The sequence below is a fragment of the Pogona vitticeps genome, chromosome 1 (assembly GCF_051106095.1).
Source record: "Pogona vitticeps strain Pit_001003342236 chromosome 1, PviZW2.1, whole genome shotgun sequence".
NCBI lineage: Eukaryota > Metazoa > Chordata > Lepidosauria > Squamata > Agamidae > Pogona > Pogona vitticeps.
The window spans coordinates 85,235,262-85,255,501 of NC_135783.1; the positions used below are offsets into that span (position 1 = coordinate 85,235,262).

The following is a 20,240-nucleotide window of genomic DNA, read 5'->3' on the forward strand; positions in this document are numbered from 1 at the left end:
CCGAACAGCTGATCGGCGGTTCCAAAATGGCCGCCGGAAGCCCGGAAATGGCTGCCGGCAGCCGTTTTCGCGCCCTGCCCTCGCTTAGCAAAGGCGCGAAAATGGCTGCCGGCACCTGGAATCCTCGCTGAACGGGTAAGTAACAAAGGTATTGGAACGCATTAAACGAAGTTTAATGCGTTCCAATACATTTCCCCTACCCGTTTAGCGATGATTCCGTATAGCGAGGGTTAATCCGGAACGGATTAACCTCGCTATACGGGGCACCACTGTATATGGTTTTAGTCTCCTTTGGGCTTTACAGCAAGCCAGACAATTTCCCTTTTGCTGTCATTGAAATCACACCATGCCTTCCTTCATCTACAGTGACCACTCTCTTATAATCCATTTTAGCAACATGGTGAAGGTGTCACCTTCCCTCCTGTCAGCCACTGGAGGGGAAATCTGGCAAAAAATCCCACAATGTTGTGGCACCTTAAAGACTAACTGCTACATTTTAAGGAGCCTCATGGCGCAGTGGTTAAACTGCTGTGCTGCAGCCAAAACTGTGCTCAGGACCCAGGGTTCAATCCCAGGTAGCCAGCTCAAGGTTGACTCAGCCTTCTATCCTTCCAAGGTTGATAAAATGAGTACCCAGCTTGCTGGGGGGGGGGGGGGCAATGTGTAGCCTGCATAATTAACTTGTAAACTGCCCAGAGAGTGCTTTAAGCTCTATGGGGCAGTATAAAACCAGCACACTTTTTTAATGTGAGGCCTCGTGTACAAGTCCACTTCTTCAGACACTAGCCTTCCTTTTCATTTTGCAAATATGCCATAGATGGCATTAAAAGGAACAAACACATTCCAGATCCTTTTCAGAATTTTTCCACCTTTCCAATATTGCCTTTACAGTACAGTGGTGCCTCGCTTAACGTTTGCTTCGTTTAACGTTTTTTTCGCTTAACGTTTATTTTTTCAGAGGCAGATTGTGCTTCGTATAACGTTTTTCCCTATGGGCGATTTTCGCATAGCGTTTTTGGGACCATGCTTCGCTTAACGTTTTTGGTTTTAGGTCCCCTGCTTCGCTTAACGTTTTTTTTGTTTTCAATTTAAAAAGTGTCTTAGAAGGGTCCAAAACGGTTCTAAATGCTTGGATTCGTTAGAGGACCCCTTAAGTCATGTGCGAACCTGATTTGGCTTTGATCTGACGTTTCGTTAATTTTTTGTGAATTTTTGTTTTTTGGCCCATAGGAACCAATGGACCTGTCAAAATCTGACAGCTCCATGCTTTCCTATGGGGGAGAAAACAATTTACAAAAAATTAACGAAAGTTCAGATCAAAGCCAAATCAGGTTTGCACACAACTTAGGGGGTCCTCTAACGAACCCAAGAATTTAGAACAGTTGCTGAGTCTTCATTAATTTTTTGTGAATTTTTTCTTCCCCCATAGGAAATAATGGAGCTGTCAGATTTTGACAGCTGTCAAAAGTTGGGGGAAAAAAATTCACCATTAATTAACGAAAAGTCAGATCAAAGCCAAATTAACTTTTGCATCCGTTTTAAAGGGTGCAGAAGCTAATCCAAGCATTTAAAACCATTTTTGACCCTTTTATGACACACTTAATTTTGCAAAAATTGACTTCGCAAAGCCATTGAAACCTATTGAGTCAGCTACAATACATTCCAATGGAGGATACATTGTATCATTTAACGATGTTTCCTATGGGTTTTTTCGCTTAAGGACGGCAATCCGTGCCTATTGGAACAGATTAACCGGTTTCCAATGCATCTCTATGGGAAATGGTGTTTCGCATAAAGTTTTTTTCGCATAAGGTTTTTTTTTTGGAACCAATTAAAAACGTTATGCGAGGCACCACTGTACATACCTACATAGGGTTTAATTTGAGATGTCACCAAACAAATCTATGAAAAGATTACAAAGATTATTAAAAGTCATATGCAAATTCTTGCATCTGTAAAGATAAGTAAATTTCCCAGTGTCCTTCTTATCCAGTTTGTCCACTGAATCACACTGGCACTGCCTAGTGCTTTGTAATATAATTTTGGACAATGAGAAAGAGTTACACACAGAACATTTCACTCCACAGTATTCCACATTTATATTCGTTGAGCAGTTCCAATTTTCATTAGGTTCTGCTATTTGGTAAATGGTATTTTAATGCATTTAACAGTTTTTATTCACTGAAAAAAAACCTGAAGTGAAATTTTCCCCACTTCAATGTAGTGTTTTCTATTGCTCTGTGCCATTCTGCAGACATTAAAGTGCATAATGTTGGCTGTAATGGAACACAAGAACTCAGAGATCCTTGAGAAATTCAAGTATGTAGACCAAATATTTAATAGTATGACAAGTGTAGCAGACCCCATTGACTCCTAAATGAAAACAAAATTAAAAGAGGATGTAGCATCTGAAGCCATAGCTGCACAGTTTACAATCTGCTATCACATTAATTGTTGTATCAGCACCAATGTGCAATACTGCTGGAAAGCTTTAGAGTCACATCATCTACATTTCATGCAACATTATCTCACAGTTCCGCTCAGTACATAGTGCCAGATTTTACTAGGTGCTGAAATGTGAACACTGGCTACACAGATCCTGACCCATCACACTTCTCAATATCACATGGACTAAAGAGACCTTTGTTGCAGTTGGTCATGAAAACACTGGGAAGTTTATTGCTTCAATCACTTCTTGATTACTACCAAGAGATCCACATCAAGCAAAGAATGACCTAGTGATTACAGTTAGATGTTCTCTTTCCCCTCAACATTTTCATCATTCCAGATTTTCTATATTTTTAATAATTTCCAAGACATTGAATTGGTTCTGGGATGTACTATTTTGGCTGATATATCAGGGGGTTTGCTGGTTGGCTGTTGGAATTATATATATATTAAACAGGAGAATTCCTGTTTCATCAGGAGATATATATATCTCCTGATATATATCAGGAAATCTCTCTCCCTCCCTCTCTATCTCTCCCTCCACAACAGGGATTGGAATTGCATTGCTCCAACATGGACTCTGGTGTGAATACGATGAAACAGAAATTCTCCTTTTCATTCTGCTTCCATTCTACTGCTTTCTTTCTCCGTGTCTGACTTTCTCTGACTTTCAGAATGGAGGAGAGTGAACAAATACATATGCTTGCATATCCTGACACAGGCCAAATGGATATATTGCAGGGAGCTTGTTAACGCCAGCACAAGCTTCCTGCAGTTCACAGTCCTTTATGCGGAGTGGGGATGTGATAAGAATTTGTTCTCTAGGATTCTTCTGGACTCACCATATTGAGACTGCCTGCTGAAATTCCCATCCCCAGTTATACTGGTGAGATTTCCTGGCTTCCCAAGAATATAAGACCCCAATCTTCTTTTTCCTCTTTATTCCTCTTGTACTGTATAGAAAATGAACAAATTCTTCATAGCTTAATCTCCTTGAATCATGTCTAGGAAAGATACATTCTGCCCAGGACTTGCAACAGTCAAGTGCATCTTAACTTTTATTCTGTCCTTTCGAGGTCCACCCTGCACAGGAAATATGTCATTTTCTGCAAATATTGTAACAAACTTGAGCAATATGGCATTTTATCCAGGAAAAAATAGCCAAGAATCATTCGAGAAATGCAACAACTTTTCCTGGTGATGGGGAGTGGGTTCATGCAGTGAAATCTCTCTGCAAAGAGAATACAGCAATACGCAACAAGATTTACATCTACAAGGTGGAGGGATGTACCCACTACACAGGATTTGATATATGATCTACACTTTGAAAAAGTGAAAAATAAAGATTTGGGTGTACCGAGCCTATTTGCGTCAAGATACGCACACGTACATGAGGAGGTGGCCCATGGTTGTGGGGGATTCATTTTACAGTGATAGACCCATCACAGCCTAAGGGCTGGAAGCAAAGTCAGCAGACATGATTCCACATTTGTCCATTCATTTATCTTTACTCAATACAGTACAGAATAGACCCACTATGAATGTTTTGCTAGAGCTACAGAAAAAACAAAAGGTTTGTATAGACTTGGAAGTGGAAAAGAGGCGCACTGACATTAAGAAAATTAAACTCCATTAGTATAGGTTGGTTGTAGTGACATGAAATGGCTTATATGTATAAGCTTCATAATATACTGTGAGCAAGACAATGTTTCACAGGGAACATATAGAGATGTAGTAGCTATTGAAGTCTATCTTGGCCGTAGTGCTCTTTCTGGATGGGAGTGGAAGGTCTTCTAGAAAATAATTTTCATTATTGCTACAACTGCAAATATGGCCACTGGGGACACTGCTCTTTCTTTATTCAAATCAGAGTGTTGAACAAATTAAAATTATAGATGTATATGAAATATAGGTAAAATTAAAAATTAATTAAAAATTTAAGGCAATTAGACTATGACCAGAAATAGGCTACTTCAATAGCATTATCTTGGCCATCTGCTAGATCTTCTTTTGTACATGTGGTGGGGCATAAATTGCATGGAGAGAATTTATTGAATTTCTCCACAGTCACAAAAAAGCTATTGTGTAAACTTGGCACACACTGTTGAAGAAGCCGTCTCATATAGAAATTGCAGTCTTCAACACAATGCTAGATGCTTTAAGTACAATTTTCTTGATTTACTCAAAATATTTACCCTGAATTACTTACATTATTCCTTTGGTGCAATATGTCTCACACGAGCTGCAGTAACACGTTTGTTACTGCAGAAGAAGATGTTACAGAAGAACAGTCAGAACTGGTTTTTGAAGATGTTGAAAGTCATAGAACAGTACATGTCCTTGAAAAGCACATTCTATGCACAAAAGAAAAATTAAGGGCCTAGGCAGAGGTGACAGAGAAATCTTGAGACCTTGAGATGAATGAGGATGGCAGATACTCAACATGAAGGGCACACATGAAGAAACAGGCAAAACAAAGAAGAACTTGGTGTAAAGCCATGGACAGACCTAATGGTAAGGAATCTGGAAATGGTGTGAAGTGAAAGGTCACCAGGCATAAGATTACACTTCAGTGCACTGGGCTACACCGGCAAAAGAGTTTTTAAGAGAGATTAGACTATCATAATATGATATAAAAGGGTTGAAGAAGATAAGATCACAGGAATGAAAGGAAGCTGAGTTGTTTAATCAAATGAAAAGAAAGGGTGTTTGTGGTTGAAGTTTCTGGCCCTGGAACCAGAGGTTGGGGGTTTGATTGCCTACTGTGCCTCATTGATTCAATGATCCATAGGATCCCTTCCAGCTCTGTAGTTCTAAAATGACAATGCTGGTGATGGTGGTGATTAAGACTTGGCAACATTTCGTACCCAGGCAAAGTCACCAAGTTACATGTCCTAATGAAGGTGGGAATGCTATGGTAAACCCAACTGTTGTTTCATCCATCTGAAAAAAAAAGTGCCTTTCTATGTCTAATTGTACTTCTGATGAGTAATAAGAGTTGGGAAGCAAAACATTAATGCAAAGCAGGTAGAGAGAATGAAACCTGATGCTGAATTGTATCAAATTGAAGGTGAGGATGCTGGATTGAATGAGAGGTACAAAACAACAGTTCATTTCCCAGAAATTGTCCCAGAGTTCAACCAACATAGCCCTTCTCATCTAAACAAAACAAACAAACAAACAAACAAAAGCTATCCAGTTAAGGATGAGGTAATTAGAAGCTGGCAAATCTCTTCTGGAAAACTTCAGTGACATAGACAAGCAAACTGTACATGCTTTCAAGGAAACCATCTATTTTTAAATGGCACAAAAGTGCAATCCTATACAATCATTCACATGGAAATAAATTCAACTTAATTTGAAGGCATTACTTCTGAGCAGTGGCGGCTTATAGACTCAGCAGAGAAGGTTTACACCAACATTGCATAGGAGGTACAGTACCTTTCCCATGACCCACTCCCTGCTTATGAGCAAGCCAGTTCAGAACTGCTGAAACAAGATCCCTAATAAAAGGGCATTTGGTAGTGATATTCAATTTGTTTGCCATTTTGTATAAAGGTATTGGTAATATAGTTAGTGGCACTAAAAGAGTTAGAAAACTCAGTGCAAATCAACAGCCAGGCTCTGGGAAATGCTCGCATACAAGCGTATTGCTATTCCCTTTATTGCACTGTATTTTAATTAAGATATGTGAAGCTGAATGACAGAGAAACTGAATGTACTAACGCATAAATAGTGCAATAAATATTTTTCTTTGTACATTATTTGTGTAATTATCTGTTTTCACACCTCTTTGTTACATCAAAATTACCTCTGAGTCAGGAACTGGTTAATTTCTATTGAAATGGTTTTTAAAACCTTTGGTTCTCAAAATATTTGTGACATTTCTGTGCTGTTGTATTTGGCACTGAAAAAAAAAGTAGTAGTATTGTTCCATAAAGCAAAATGGTCTGAAGCTAAATGAAGACGACGTGGAGAAAAATGGAGATCAACCTCCTCAATAAAACTTCTGAACAAAGAAAATTATTTCACTGTTTTGCAGCTGATCAAGTGTAATCTCAGCAATTACCTGTAGATGGCATTCATCCCATAGCTGTATGTTGCTCTTATGAGGAGTTTCTTTATATTTGCCAACACAGCCATGAATTCCCTCCTGCTGACCGGAGTGCCAGTCCCGTGCAGCATAAATAAGTTGTGTTTCAGCAACACTTCTTCCGTGTGCTCTTCAAACGGATTTAGGTGAATTCCCTCTTGTGAGGTACTGATTCGGAAGCCACTTCCCTAGTAATTATATAAAAAAAGTTATGGGTGCAGACATTTCAGAGAAGCAACACATGATGCCATACAGGGAACACAACGCTGTGGCATAAATATATCCTGCTAGACACTTTTATGCACCTGACAGACTACTCAGAATGTGATAGGAATACCAGTGTGGAAACTTGAATAATGATGGAACAACGCAATTTAAATACAACTTGTGGGACCTTATTCAGGTGTTCAGCATTAGAATTAAATAAACATCCACTCTAGCTCTGTCACCTCAGTTGCCACTTGCTTACATGAAAAGCAACGGCTATGAAGAGGCGAAAGAAACTCTTTCACATGTAGAGGGTCCTCATGGAAGTCAGAACTCTGGAAAACGCGAGTTCTGGCTCACATGAAGACCCTCCAAATATATATAAAAAAAAAAGAGAGAGAGAGAGAGAGAGAGATTTCCAGGTTCATTATTTTTCCTGTGAGCAAAATTAATGATGGAAGGGGCACTCTGGAACATTTATTTCTTGCTCTGTTTACTCAATCCTAAAAGGTTGCATAACTCAGTCACTTGTGTATTTTACCTGTGGAGCCAGAGGTCGGGAGATCGATTCCCCAATGTGTCTCCCAGGAGAAAAGGCAGACTACAGTATGTAGCTTTGGGCAAGCTGCACAGTCCCAGGGCACCCCCAGAAGAAGGGAATGATAATTCACTTATGAATACTTTCTAGCTAGAAAACCCAGAGAAAAGTCACTATCAGTCAGAAACAACCAGATGGTGCATTTTTATCATTATAATAGTAAAAGGGAATGCTTGAACAGGGGTTTTGCTTTGGACCCATGACTTCTCACATGAGCAAAATTATAATGGTGAGGCACATCCAACATGCTTCTCTCCTCATGTAACAACAGCAACAATAACAAATGTTCCTCAAATCAATTCTGATTTGTGGTGACCCTTTCCAGAGTTTTCCAGGGAGAGTGTACTCAGAAGTGGTTTGCTCTTCCTTTATTTTGAGGGTGCCCTGAATCTGTGCAGCTCTCCCAAGGCTGCACAGGCTGGTTCTACTCCCAATCTTTGGCTCCACAGCCAAATAGCTAAACCACTCAGCTAAATATTATGCGGTTTTAAAAATAATTTTTACATAATTATAGTGGCCAAGAGCTTATAACATGCTGCTGGAGTAAAAAAAAAGCATTGGCAGTGTTCTTGTGATGGATCTTAGAGGCTTCAGTGGCAGCTAAAACAGCACTGGATTGCTTTGGCATCTGGGGTCCTCTGGCATTCCAGGCAGTCCATGGTCCGATGGGCTTGTGGGGGGGGGGCAAGTAGGACAGTATCAGATGCCATCCTGCATTAAGCCTTAAAGAGGTGACAATGCTTCTACAGCTAGGGATTGTGACGATGTGATGTGTCTATAGGATCGTGGCCATAATTATATAATAATGGAAACCAGCAGCTATATGCAGTGTAAAGTGCTTGCAGTGCCTCAGTAAGTGATTTTCTTTTAAGTAAGTGGGATCTATATGTAATTCTCTTTCTTCAAGAGAGGCCTTTGGAGTTCATCCTGCACACAGTTAAGCTTTAAATCATATTTGAATCAACAGGACTCAAGCACATTTCCTTGCATCACACCTTCTGTGCTGCTTATTACTATTACAGCATCCTAGTCATCATCCTAGAAGAATATACTGCTGCATTTGCAATGTTTGTCCTGTTACTCTTGACTCTTTTTCATTTTTTTCCCCTCCACTGTTCCTAAGGAAAGGGTTGTGTACTTGGTTCATTTTTAGCCACAAACTCTAGCTGTTGTGTGGCAATTCGCCCTTTCCACAGAACAAACAGTTATGACATGTGCTAATGCTCTACCTCTAGGATGACATCAGACTGAAGCATCGCTTGGGCAGCAGCATCTTCCCCAGTGAGGTCATATGAAATGGTGAATTTCAGATGTCCTCCAGCAGCTGTTATCTGTGGTAAAGAAGAATGATGCTGATTACATAGCAGAAAACATGCCTTTAACCATTTTGAACTACTCTTTTCCAATTACCGTGCTTTCAAGGGAAAAGATTTCCATTGTGGCGAACAGACATGAGGATGATATAGAGCCCCAAGGAAGGAATCATTACAAACTGTTCCTTTCCTCTATGTGTTCTTCCCCTCTACCGCCCCTCCTCTTCTACTCTCTGCCGGAACTGCATTGCTTCAAATAAGCCATTCTTACATATGTGCTTTTAGATACTTTTAACTACTAGAAAATGATGAATATATGCCCACACTTCTCCTCAAAGGTCTAATGTATAGGTGTAATACAATATCTATCATGATATAATTATGTTCAACCAATATGTTATACTTCTGTTCTTTTTTAAAAAATATCCTTTAGACAGGAGATGATGTTTAGATTAATAAATGGGAATCGTAAGAGGAAGTGGGACTGTATTCCTCCCCCTTTCTCTCCTTTCTTTCTGTTCTGTTCCTAATTCAGTTTTGGGGCCAGTGAAGAAGAATGGGTCAGTAGGCCTGGAGGAGAAGGATGCTACCACTGAATGCTTTATATGAGATATAACCCGAAACAGAGGGATTTGCCCCAAGGAAATAAAAACAAATGTAGTTAGAAAGAACAGCACAGCCGTTTCCTTCTATAGGCATCTCTATCTGACTGCTCCTTCACCTCCACATTTGTTTACGATATGAGTCCAATAACCTCAAGCCATCTTTTGACCCTGTAATACATTTTCTGTCTTTTTCGTTTTGTTGCTGTTCATCAATAAGGTTTTTAGAGATGCCGATCATGGCATTCCAGGGAACAGCGGAGAACACACGTTCTTAGGAACAAATCACAAATGAAAATATTCACAATGAGTGCAGCATTCTTAATTTATTTTTTGGACTGAACATAAAAGAAGAATAAAGTACTGTACTCTTTTAAGAAGAGTGAAGGAAGCCATGGTTCATATTTAGGTACAATACAGTGTTGAAGATGAAAATTTGCCTTCCCTTCCATTTAAACACAAACGCAAAGACAAACGAACACACACACACACACACACATCCATTCCCACCAATATTGTTGACTAACAGCACTAGCTGGGCATTCAGAAATTAAGGGAGTTGTATTATTATTATTATTATTATTATTATTATTATTATTATTATTATTATTATTATTATTATTATTATTATTATTATTATTATTATTATTATTATTATTATTATTATTGTTGTTGTTGTTGTTGTTGTTGTTGTTGTTGTTGTTGTTGTTGTTGTTGTTGTTGTTGTCGCTGTTGTTGTTGTCGTCGCTGTTGTTGTTGTTTTGTTGTTGTTGTTTTGTTTTGTTGTTGTTATCATCATCATCATCATCATCATCATCATCATCCTCAAGGCTGTTCCAGAGGAAATAATGTGCTGCTTTGTATCATAATTCCTCATAGCAAGATATTTACCCTTGTATGGTGTGCATCAATACATAAAGGAGTTTCCCAGTTTAATGTGACACATTCTTATAGGAAGGAATACAGATTTTATAGAGTGGATTACAGTATTTGCTCTATGATAAAAATGATTATCAATACATTATATCATTCCCCCCTTTTAAATAAGAAATCTTGAGCCACTGTGTGCTCTGGATAAGACTGCAGTGTTTCACTGCCATTTTTAAAGGTGCCTCTTAGCAAATATACTAAACAGTAGCTCATCACTGCAACAAGTAGCAGAATCTTGCCAATACTACTTTCACTTGGATTTTCCAGAACCTCCTGGTGGATTATGCTGTACAATTACACTAGAAATTTCTTTGGGGAGGGGCTATTTCTATAGGTATAATGATAAGAATATTGAATGTATAAAACATTCATTGCTTTTCTCCAGGCTATAAAATTCAAATACAATAGATTTTGTTTTTGTCTTAGAAGCCCCAATTTTGACCTTCTGAAAGGAACTGCAATAATTGAAAAAGGCAATAATAAATTATTGTGTTAAAATTGACACATACTGCATACTCAGGCATTCCATTATCTGCAGTACAGATTAAGTGCATTTCTTTTTTCTTCCTCCATCTGTAAACTGTATGATTCTGCAAACATCAATATAGCCAACATTTCATCACTGATATCCAGCGCCTACTTCTTCTCAAGGCAATATGGCAGACTCCATAACGCGCTCATGCTGGGAAAACTGAGGCATTTCCCCCCCTCTTTCTTATATTTACAATTCAATCCCATCCAACATTACCTTGCTACTAGGAGATAATGCTATTGCTGTGTGTGATTGAAAGCTGCATGGAGAAGACTTTGGATATTGCATAAGGTACCAGTAGGAACAAGTTACCAGTTGGCAAAAGTTACCAGTAGGGACAAGCACTTTCCAATGCTAACCAAAGGCTGGTGAGTATGTCTGAATATTCATGGAAATGGTGGCATGGGTTTCAAACAAAGCTAGGTTCTGCTTTAGAATCCAGACACAGCTGTTTTTAGGAGCACTTCAAGGCTATGTACTGGCAAGAATCAATCCTGTTAATAATGGGAACCCACTATTCAAACACAATATATTTCAACCAGCTTTATTCCTAGTGTTAGCCATTTTTATTTTCAACTAGCAGGCCCATATATTCTCCATAATTGCAGACAATGAAGAACATTCTCCATAATTGCAGACAATGAAGAATACAAGTGGTATTTCACTTCTTTTGAAGGATGCTAGAAATGAAATAAGATGGAATAGGCATAAGATGGTCCATCTGGAGGCAAAATTGTTGAAACTGTGCCTGACCTACTTTGGACACGTTGTGAAAAGGCAGCATTCACTAATGCTGGAAAAGATGGAAGGCAGCAGGAAAAACCAGATATAAGATGGACCAACTCCTTAAAGCAAGCCACACCTTGAGTTTACAGGGCAGGGCAGTTATGGACAGGACATTTTGCAGATTGTTCCTTCATGTGATCACCATAAATTGGGGGTGCCAAAATTAAAATTGCATATCTGAAGAATCATGACACCATTTAAAAAAAATAAAAAAGGGACAGGAGCAGGGCATGGCATTCCTATCACGTGATGTTGTGCCTGGCCCCCAACACCCCCATGGTGACAAGTGTGCAGACCAAATTGAAACAAAGAATGAAACGCTGGAATTTGAGGATCTGAAAACAAATCTGTTTGTTACTTGTGCCTGTTTTCAACTAACCCACAGGAAAAAGACTTCCTCCACTTTATTACAAAGGTATCGTTCCAGTCCTAATTTACTCATTCATTGGCTTCACAGGTATTCATTGCCATGAACCTTACATGGAACCAACATCCTATGTTTGGGCCTCCCCCCCCCTCAAATAAATAACCAAGTGAAATGTAATGCTTATCTAGCTTACTGCAAGGAAAGTTGGGGAAATCTTCACCAACATAGCAATCTTTACTGTTCAATAGGACGCCAAACTAAGCCCCCAACTGAATAACGCCTGAGACAAAGTACTGAATGGAGAATAAGCCATCTCAACAGATGGGCAGCAAGTCTGCCTATGCCTCATGTGGGTTGCAGGATGTGCAGATGGAATGTCTGAACATCTGCTTGCTTTAATTTATGTGCTTATGTTTTAAGGGAATGTTCTGTCATTAATCCAGCCCTAGGATGGATTAGCTTTCTTCTTCTTCTTCTTCTTCTTCTTCTTCTTCTTCTTCTTCTTCTTCTTCTTCTTTTGGAAATAACAAATAGTGGCTGGAAAGCCAAGTAAGTAGAATTTGATATGCGTTTGAGGAAAAAGGTAAAATGAGAGACACAGAAATGAATTCTAATTAACCCCTTTACTTGGGAAGAAAATATGTAGGTTTTACAATCTTAATACAGATTTTCAGTATTACTGGACATTTTAGATCTGCCCAAGTTCCGTTTTTTTAAAGGCACACATTTTAAAATAATTCTTGATCTTTCATAAGATCTTTGTCCAGAGTTACCATTATAGATAAAAGGAAAGCATGTTTTTTTCTTCTTCTTTGCTTTGTCTCAATGACCAAATAGAAAAAAGGCTTTTTTCAAAGGCAAAGTTTTGCTTCCTGTATGTATTTTCATGGGTCTATCTAACTGAAAATTTACACCAATGTAAGTCCATTGATGTAAATTATGGCTGTGAATTGCCTCAAGGTAAGATGCGAGTGTCGAAATTTGTGGTTACACATCAATCATATGGGTTAGCATACTACAGCAAATGCCTATGCTGATTTCTGAATTTGCAGCAAGCAATTCATAGCTAAAATTTATCCCCTTGGAATTAGGCATGAATCCATTTTCAATACATACATCTACACATCTATAGCCTTACAAAAATCTGTTATTGAGGTCCATTGTTCATATTTATCTAACAAAAGGAAAAAGAGTCTCAAGAGCCATGAACAAACAAATGACTTAGGATAGGGGAGAGCTCAGCTCACAGTAGTCACTCATGGGCATGTCAAAAATGGGGAGTGTGGTTTGCAAAAACTCAGACCTGGCATCACTTTTCAGGAGAGGAAATATCAACAACCAGATGAAAATACAGAACTTAGTCTTTAAGGTACCATCACGTTTTTGTCTCTTTTTTTTTACATTTTACATTTATTTTGTTTTCACCTAAAAAGCTTGCACAGATTAACACGGCTATCCCTTCTACAGCTAGATCATGTTGGTCATAGTTTATTTTATTTATTTTATTTATTTATTTGATTTATACCCCGCCTATCTGGTCCAAACGGACCACTCTAGGCGGCTAACAACCATAAAAATAATATAAAACAACGAAAACAGACAATTCTAAAAGAAGAAGGCACTACATTAAATCATATAATACACAAAACAAAAAACAAAAACAAAAAAGAGGGGGGTCAAGAGGAGTATGATGGAAAGTTCTGTGCACTATGCACTTTCCAGCCAAGATAAATTTGTTTCCTGTGGAATAGCTGTGTATAGGCTCCAGGCAAGCATTGTATTATTCTTACACTGAATTAGGTGGCTGAGGTTTAGAAGATGGTGCCTGTGCTAGCCTAAGACCATGCAATGATTCCAAGTCTTGAAGTTAAAAGCGATCATTTAAGCTCCTGACCTTAATGCCATAGTTCAACCAAAAGTTATTAATACTCATTTACTAGTCATCTTTTGAGCATGATACTCAGTATTTATATATGCACAAGAGGCATCATAGAAATTGCTGGTGCTAATTATCAGTCACATATTAGTCATGTGCCTGCTGGCCCACCCAAATGCACACCTGGTGGTCACTTGGAGCACCATCTTCACGTTAACTATTCACCACCTTCACATTTAGCTGCAGTATAGGTGTGCTGGTTTCTTGTTGTGTTACATGCAAATGAACTATTCAGTTGCCAGTCTCTGTACTGCAGGAGCAAAGAAACACGAGTTGAAATCCAGTTCCTTAATTATTCATATGGAAGGCAAACAGCATAATGCTCTACATGGTAATTAATAAGCTGCCAGTGGATCTACAGGGGTACATGCACCCACTGTCTTGGTGCATGCTTGAGAATCCCATCAGGGACTCTTCAATTTCCACCCATTCACCTTCTGCACGTACACTTCAGCAACAGAAATTCAGCCACCATGTCTGTTGGATATGGATTGTTTCCTTATGTGTCATCCTTTTATGCAAACAGCACAGTATCTGTAGGGCAATCTAAACACAGAAGCCTAGCCCTGTGCTTGAAGTGCCCTTGCCCTCTTCTTCTCAAATGTATGGCTCATAATACCCTTTTGAGCAAGATTATTTTTTCAAGCAGAACCTCCTACACATTAAACAAAGGCAGAAAAACCTAATTAAGAAGAGCCTCATTATTGAGCTGAGATTATTGTTCACTTCATAATGATAATTTTTTCTTTGAGGGAGACAGCAGTATTTCAGTATTGTGATTTTTTTAAAAAAAGAGTATGTAGGATTTTCTACATCACAGAGAGTACTTTGTCTCAGCTTTGTTGAATTCCAATATTAACATCCTATTGTTTTGTACATAAGCAGACAATACTGCATTATTTAGAATATACATAATAGACTTACTATTCTAATAGTAGCTTAACGCTAGAGAACACACAATGTTCCTCCCACTTCCCCCGGGCACTGAAAATACAAATCTCTTTACAAATCATATTTGCAGTACAGCTTAAAGTTCAGTGAAGTACAAAACAGAATCAAATCATCTGATTTTACTCGTCAATTGGGACAATTTATGGCCAACATGAGCTTTTTCAGTGTTGAATAAAGCACTCAAAGAATGGATTTGTGCATATGCATCCATTGTGTAGCATGTACACAAATCATAAGAACATAAGTGGATCAATACTGGGCCAGATCAAAAACCTATCAGGTCCAGCACCAAAATCCTGTTATGTAGCTCTGCCTGTGCAATAGGAGTGATGTCACAAGCCCTGGCAGATTGCCACCAATTAAAGAGTTCCTACAATTTTAGGGTGCTTGTGATTCACATCCTATGGTACAAAGTAAATAGCACCCTGGAATTGCAAGAAGAAATCTTCAATTAGGGCCAATCATCAACTGCTGGTGACAGTCTCCTGTTATGCAGGCACAGGTATGCAACAGGATACTAGTCTTTGTCTTCCACATACGCCAACCAGCTACCTGTGGAAAGTCCTCAAGCAGGATGCAAGGGCAATGGCAGTCTTCTATTCATTTTTTCTACCAATTGGCATTCAGAGGAATACTGAGAGCCAGTGTGGTGCAATGGATAGAATGATGACTAGAATCTAAGAGAATAAGGAGTGAACCCCTTCATGGCCAAACAAACTCACTGGGGGATGGCAGTGGTAAGACCACTCCTTAAATACCTATCACTCCTTGAAAACTTTACTAGAGCCACAGTAAGTCAGATGCTAAATGACTGGTGCCCTTACTCTTGAAGAATTTATTGAAACCTGTTTTGAAACTGTTGAAGTTGGTGACTAACACTATGTTTCAAGGTAGCATATTTAACAGTCCAATTACAGTACTCTGCGAAGAAATACTTTCTTTCATCCTGAATAGCATACCCATTTACACATCACAAAAAAAAGTACAATAGATAATCAATCTGAGTAAAATAGCATGCACCAATTGATGTAGAAATATAAAATTAACAATTATTTTCATAATTTAAGAAAAGTTACAATATATTTCACCCAAGTGGGGAAGACTGTTACCAAGAGCCCTCAGAGTCTGCAGTGCAGGCACTAACTGTAGATGGGAAATTCAAGGTCCCTAATCTGCCTTACAACCATAAACTTTCCCTGTAGTAACATGACCTTTGATGTTAGGATTCTGTATTTGGTTCTTGGCCTTTGCTTTGCTTTTCAGATTCAGGTTCATTTGTGCTGTTTACTCAGCCAGCAATAAACATGCATATTGTCTGCCTGTTGAAAGACATATTTGCTTATTCTGCGGTTATTACAATGAGAAGACCACTACTGGGTGCTCATTTAAAAGGTACAATAAAATGATAGCCTAAAGCAATATAAGCTATCTATCCTAAGTTACCTTTTAAAGCATTCAATATGCTCACAATTACAGTGGCAATTTTTTCTTCTTTTTCTTGAATACTCAGTGGCAAAGGATGAAAACAGCCAGTCAGCTGTATGGCAAGCAACTACAGTGGACCCTCGACTTACAGACGGCTCGACTTACAGACGGCTCTGGCTGCAAAATTTAGATTCGACTTGCAGCCAGAGAATCGACTTACAGACCAGAAAAAAACCAAAATGGAACAAAAAGAGAATAAAAAACGCTGGTTATGGGATTAATTGGTTTTCAATGCATTGTAGGTCAATGGAGATTCGACCTACAGACTTTTCGACTTGCAGCCACCATTCCAATACGGATTAATTCCTTAAGCAGAGGGTCCACTGTACACATTTAGGTTTACTTTCTGATTTTCCCAATGTGCACAGCTCTCTGCAGATGAAAAAGGACTGTAGCTATAGGCAAAGTCAAGCTTTTGAATTTGGTATTCAGCAACTAAACTTCATTCATTTTCAAAGAACAATGAGGATCCTGATTTCCAATGAGAATTGTCTTTGAAATAAGAGTATATTGAAATAATTTCAAATATACATCAGATGATATACCTTTCAACCAAATTCCAACCAAGCATGCCAAAACAAGACACCTAGACTGTAAGATTCCAATAAATGGATGAAATTGTTTAAAAAATGAAGAGGACATCATAAATCCACATCAGAAAGAAAGAAAGAAATCTGACGCACAGGTGCTCATTTTAGTGGATTCTATAACTGGTAAGAGGTATTATTTAAATTATAGAGGCAATACATATTACTAAAATCATTTATTTTGTTTTTAATCATCAGTGAGCTAGCTATTATAGGAAACATACTAGGCTGAACAGAGGAAAAGCACAGCATAGTTAGAGATTTGAATATGCTCTCAAAAATGACGAGAAACTGGTAGAAATTAGCAAACACTTTCCAAGAAATTCAAGTTGTTAGCTTCCAGAACTGCAGAATGTTGTTGAAGAAGAAATAATACTAAACATGCATTCTCTAAATGTGCATATACTAGTGTATATATATGATGTGCTGTCCTAGAAAATTCTACTAGGGACAAAAATAATTGTGAAAATGTTGCTTTAGGTATCTCGACTGTGAAAAATGGCAAGGCTTATGAATCTTTATTATGCAGTTACCACCACCTTTGCATAGCTCACTTAGTGAGTCAGATGGAATCGACTTGGTAACAATAATCCATGCCTTATTTACATTACATTTTGACTACTGCAATGTGTTCCATGTGGGGCTATTCTTGAAAAGGATCTGGGATCTTCAGCTGAAGCACAATGCAGCAGCCAAGTTGCTAATTGATATGTGGTATTCAGCTCCCATTGCTTGTCCCAGCTCCTGCCAACCTAGTAATTCAAAAGCATGTAAAAATGCAAGTAGATAAATAGGTACCACCTTGGTGGGAAGGTAATGGTGTTCTGTGTCTAGTCATGCTGGCCACGTGACCACGGAAACTGTCTTTGGACAAATGCTGGCTCTACAGCTTGGAAACGGGGATGAGCACCATGCCCTAGAGTCGGACACGACTGGACTAAATGTCAAGGGGAAGCTTTACCTATTCAGATCATACAACCCCAAAACTGAAAGACCTGCATTGGTTGCCAGTTGCTTATTGGGTCCAACTGAAGTTGATTTTAAACTTCAAAGCCCTTAACAGCTTGAGGACTGGCTATTTGAGGGGCTGCCTGTCTCATGTTATTAAGATTCTCAGAAATGGCATTCTTGAGAATAGCAACAGCTTCAGAGGGCTGTTTAATAAGCACACGGAAGCCAGCTTTATCCTGCATGGCTCCCAGAGTGTGGAATGCACTGTGATCAGCATTGGGAGCAGCGAGATCAGTTTCCAGCCACACCACTTCAAGGATATGAAGATACATGTTTTAAAATTAGCTTAATTTATTGTGATGATTTTAACTCTTCACTTATTTACTTGCTCATAATTATTTTTGTAGTTCTGTTTGGTTTTTATCTCATTTTGGTGATTCTATGGTAGAATCCTCTTTTCTTTCTTTTTCTTAACTGTTCCATGATGTTTGTAAACTTTCTTGATCATTTTCTAGTAGTGGGAGAACAGGATGAAAATGTATAAATGGTATTGTGTTGTTGTTGTTGATGATGGTGGTGGTGGTGGTGATATTCAGAAGGTTATTCTTTACATTCCCAGAAGGGAAATCCAGGCACATTCAGATGAGATTGCTTTCTTGAAGGTAATACAGTAGAATAATGCCAACATAGCTAAAATAAACATGTCCCACTACAGCTTTATAGTAAAGCTATCTTTCTTTCCTTATATGAGCTGCCTTGAGCCTCCTGTTATAAAGATACTTCTTATTTCTAGGCATGAAGTCTCAATTTACGCACTTAATTTTTAACTAAATTTTGGTTTCAAACTTGACTTTAATTCTTCCAGGTGGAGATATACAAGTGCAATGTACCCATACACAGCATTACTGTGTAGATATGTAGGTCTGAATTAGCTCTTGGAAACCATCCAGTCTGGCAAAAGGCAATACTGACAGCTGTGACAGTGCTGCAGAGTCTGCCAGGTTTTCCTCATTGAGGGGTTATTAAAATCTACTAAGCGCTTCATCAGAATTATAAATATTATCCAAACCTACATCTCATCTTGAAAAGTGGAAAAAATAGAAAAGGGCAAGCTTACCAGCTGCTAAGGATTTGGGGGGGGGGGGCGGTGGTGGGGGACTCTCTCTCCACTCTTAATACAGTAAATGACAACACAGTAATTAGAAGTCAGAAAAACAGATCAAATAGATCAGCACATTAGTTTCAGGAAGACACAAACTTTCCTATGCAACCTTTTTGTCATATAACACACTGGTGTGAAATTACCACTCTAATTAATTTGTTGACCACATGGCATTATTTTTAAAGCATGTTTTTGCCCCCCCTTTGCAGAAGTGGCATTGCCAGTATTCAGAAAAGAAATCAGGAAGACCATGTGGTCCTCAAGATTACACAATTTAAGAGTAGGCAATAACTTTATTAGACCATTAAAAATGAACAAACAGAAGCTTTTGTTTATAAAACCACCCTTCTTCAGCCTTATGCATGAACACCTATGTGCATAAATATTGGTGCATAAGTCTGAAGAAGTGGGATTTTTATCCACAAAAGCTTGTTATTTGTTCAGTGTTTTTATTGATCTAATAAAGGTATTGTCTACTCTTACATTTGTGCCAATATTCAGTTTACCACTGAATATTCAGTTTACCATATTCATGCTGGCCATTAACAGCATGAATGGTCTTATAACTGAAAAAGTATTCATAATCAATCTGATTAAAATGCTCACAGATTATTTATACTTCAGCAATTATTTTCAAAAATTTTCCAAAAGGCAAACAAAAGGCTTAGACTTGTGCGGAAGCCCCACCATCTGGTCAGAGAGGAGGATCAAAGCACTGTGTATATTGGAGGAGGGAATAAAGTGAGGACTAGTGATGTATACTGTACTCTGAGATACCCTCAGAGCTTCTTTTATCTGTTAAATAACCTGCATACATTCTGAGGCTCAGGCTACACAAACTGAGCCTCTCCCTCCCTTAGGGGCAAAAAAAGAAAAAATAAGGGATGTTTGTGAGTACAAGGCACTCTACTCCCCAGTTCCTCGTTACAATATTGAATTATGGTTTAGCAATACATATTTGATGTATTCGCGAAGGCTTTCACGGCCGGGATCTAATGGTTGTTGTGGGTTTTTTGGGCTTCTTGGCCGTGTTCTGAAAGTGGTTCTTCCTAACGTTTCGCCAGTCTCTGTGGCCGGCATCTTCAGAGGACAGCAAACTGACAGTTTGCTGTCCTCTGAAGATGCCGGCCACAGAGACTGGCGAAACGTTAGGAAGAACCACTTTCAGAACACGGCCAAGAAGCCCGAAAAACCCACAACAACCAATACATATTTGAATCAGGCCTACTGTACAGTCCCTAAATCTGGGGAATAATATTTATGCCCCATATTGTTACGTTGACAGGCTGCAT

General features: G+C 38.6%; 1 protein-coding gene across 1 annotated transcript in view; it reads right to left on the bottom strand.

Moving 5' to 3' along the window:
- LAMA2 (laminin subunit alpha 2) overlaps positions 1–20,240 on the bottom strand; it is a 535,204-nt gene that overhangs the window by 237,232 nt on the left and 277,732 nt on the right. The window contains exons 13-15 of the mRNA XM_072996866.2: positions 8,576–8,677; positions 6,518–6,729; positions 3,291–3,401 (exon numbers count right to left, since the gene is read on the bottom strand). Of these exons, the coding sequence (XP_072852967.2) occupies positions 3,291–3,401; positions 6,518–6,729; positions 8,576–8,677 (425 nt within the window). The remainder of the gene's footprint in view (positions 1–3,290; positions 3,402–6,517; positions 6,730–8,575; positions 8,678–20,240) is intronic.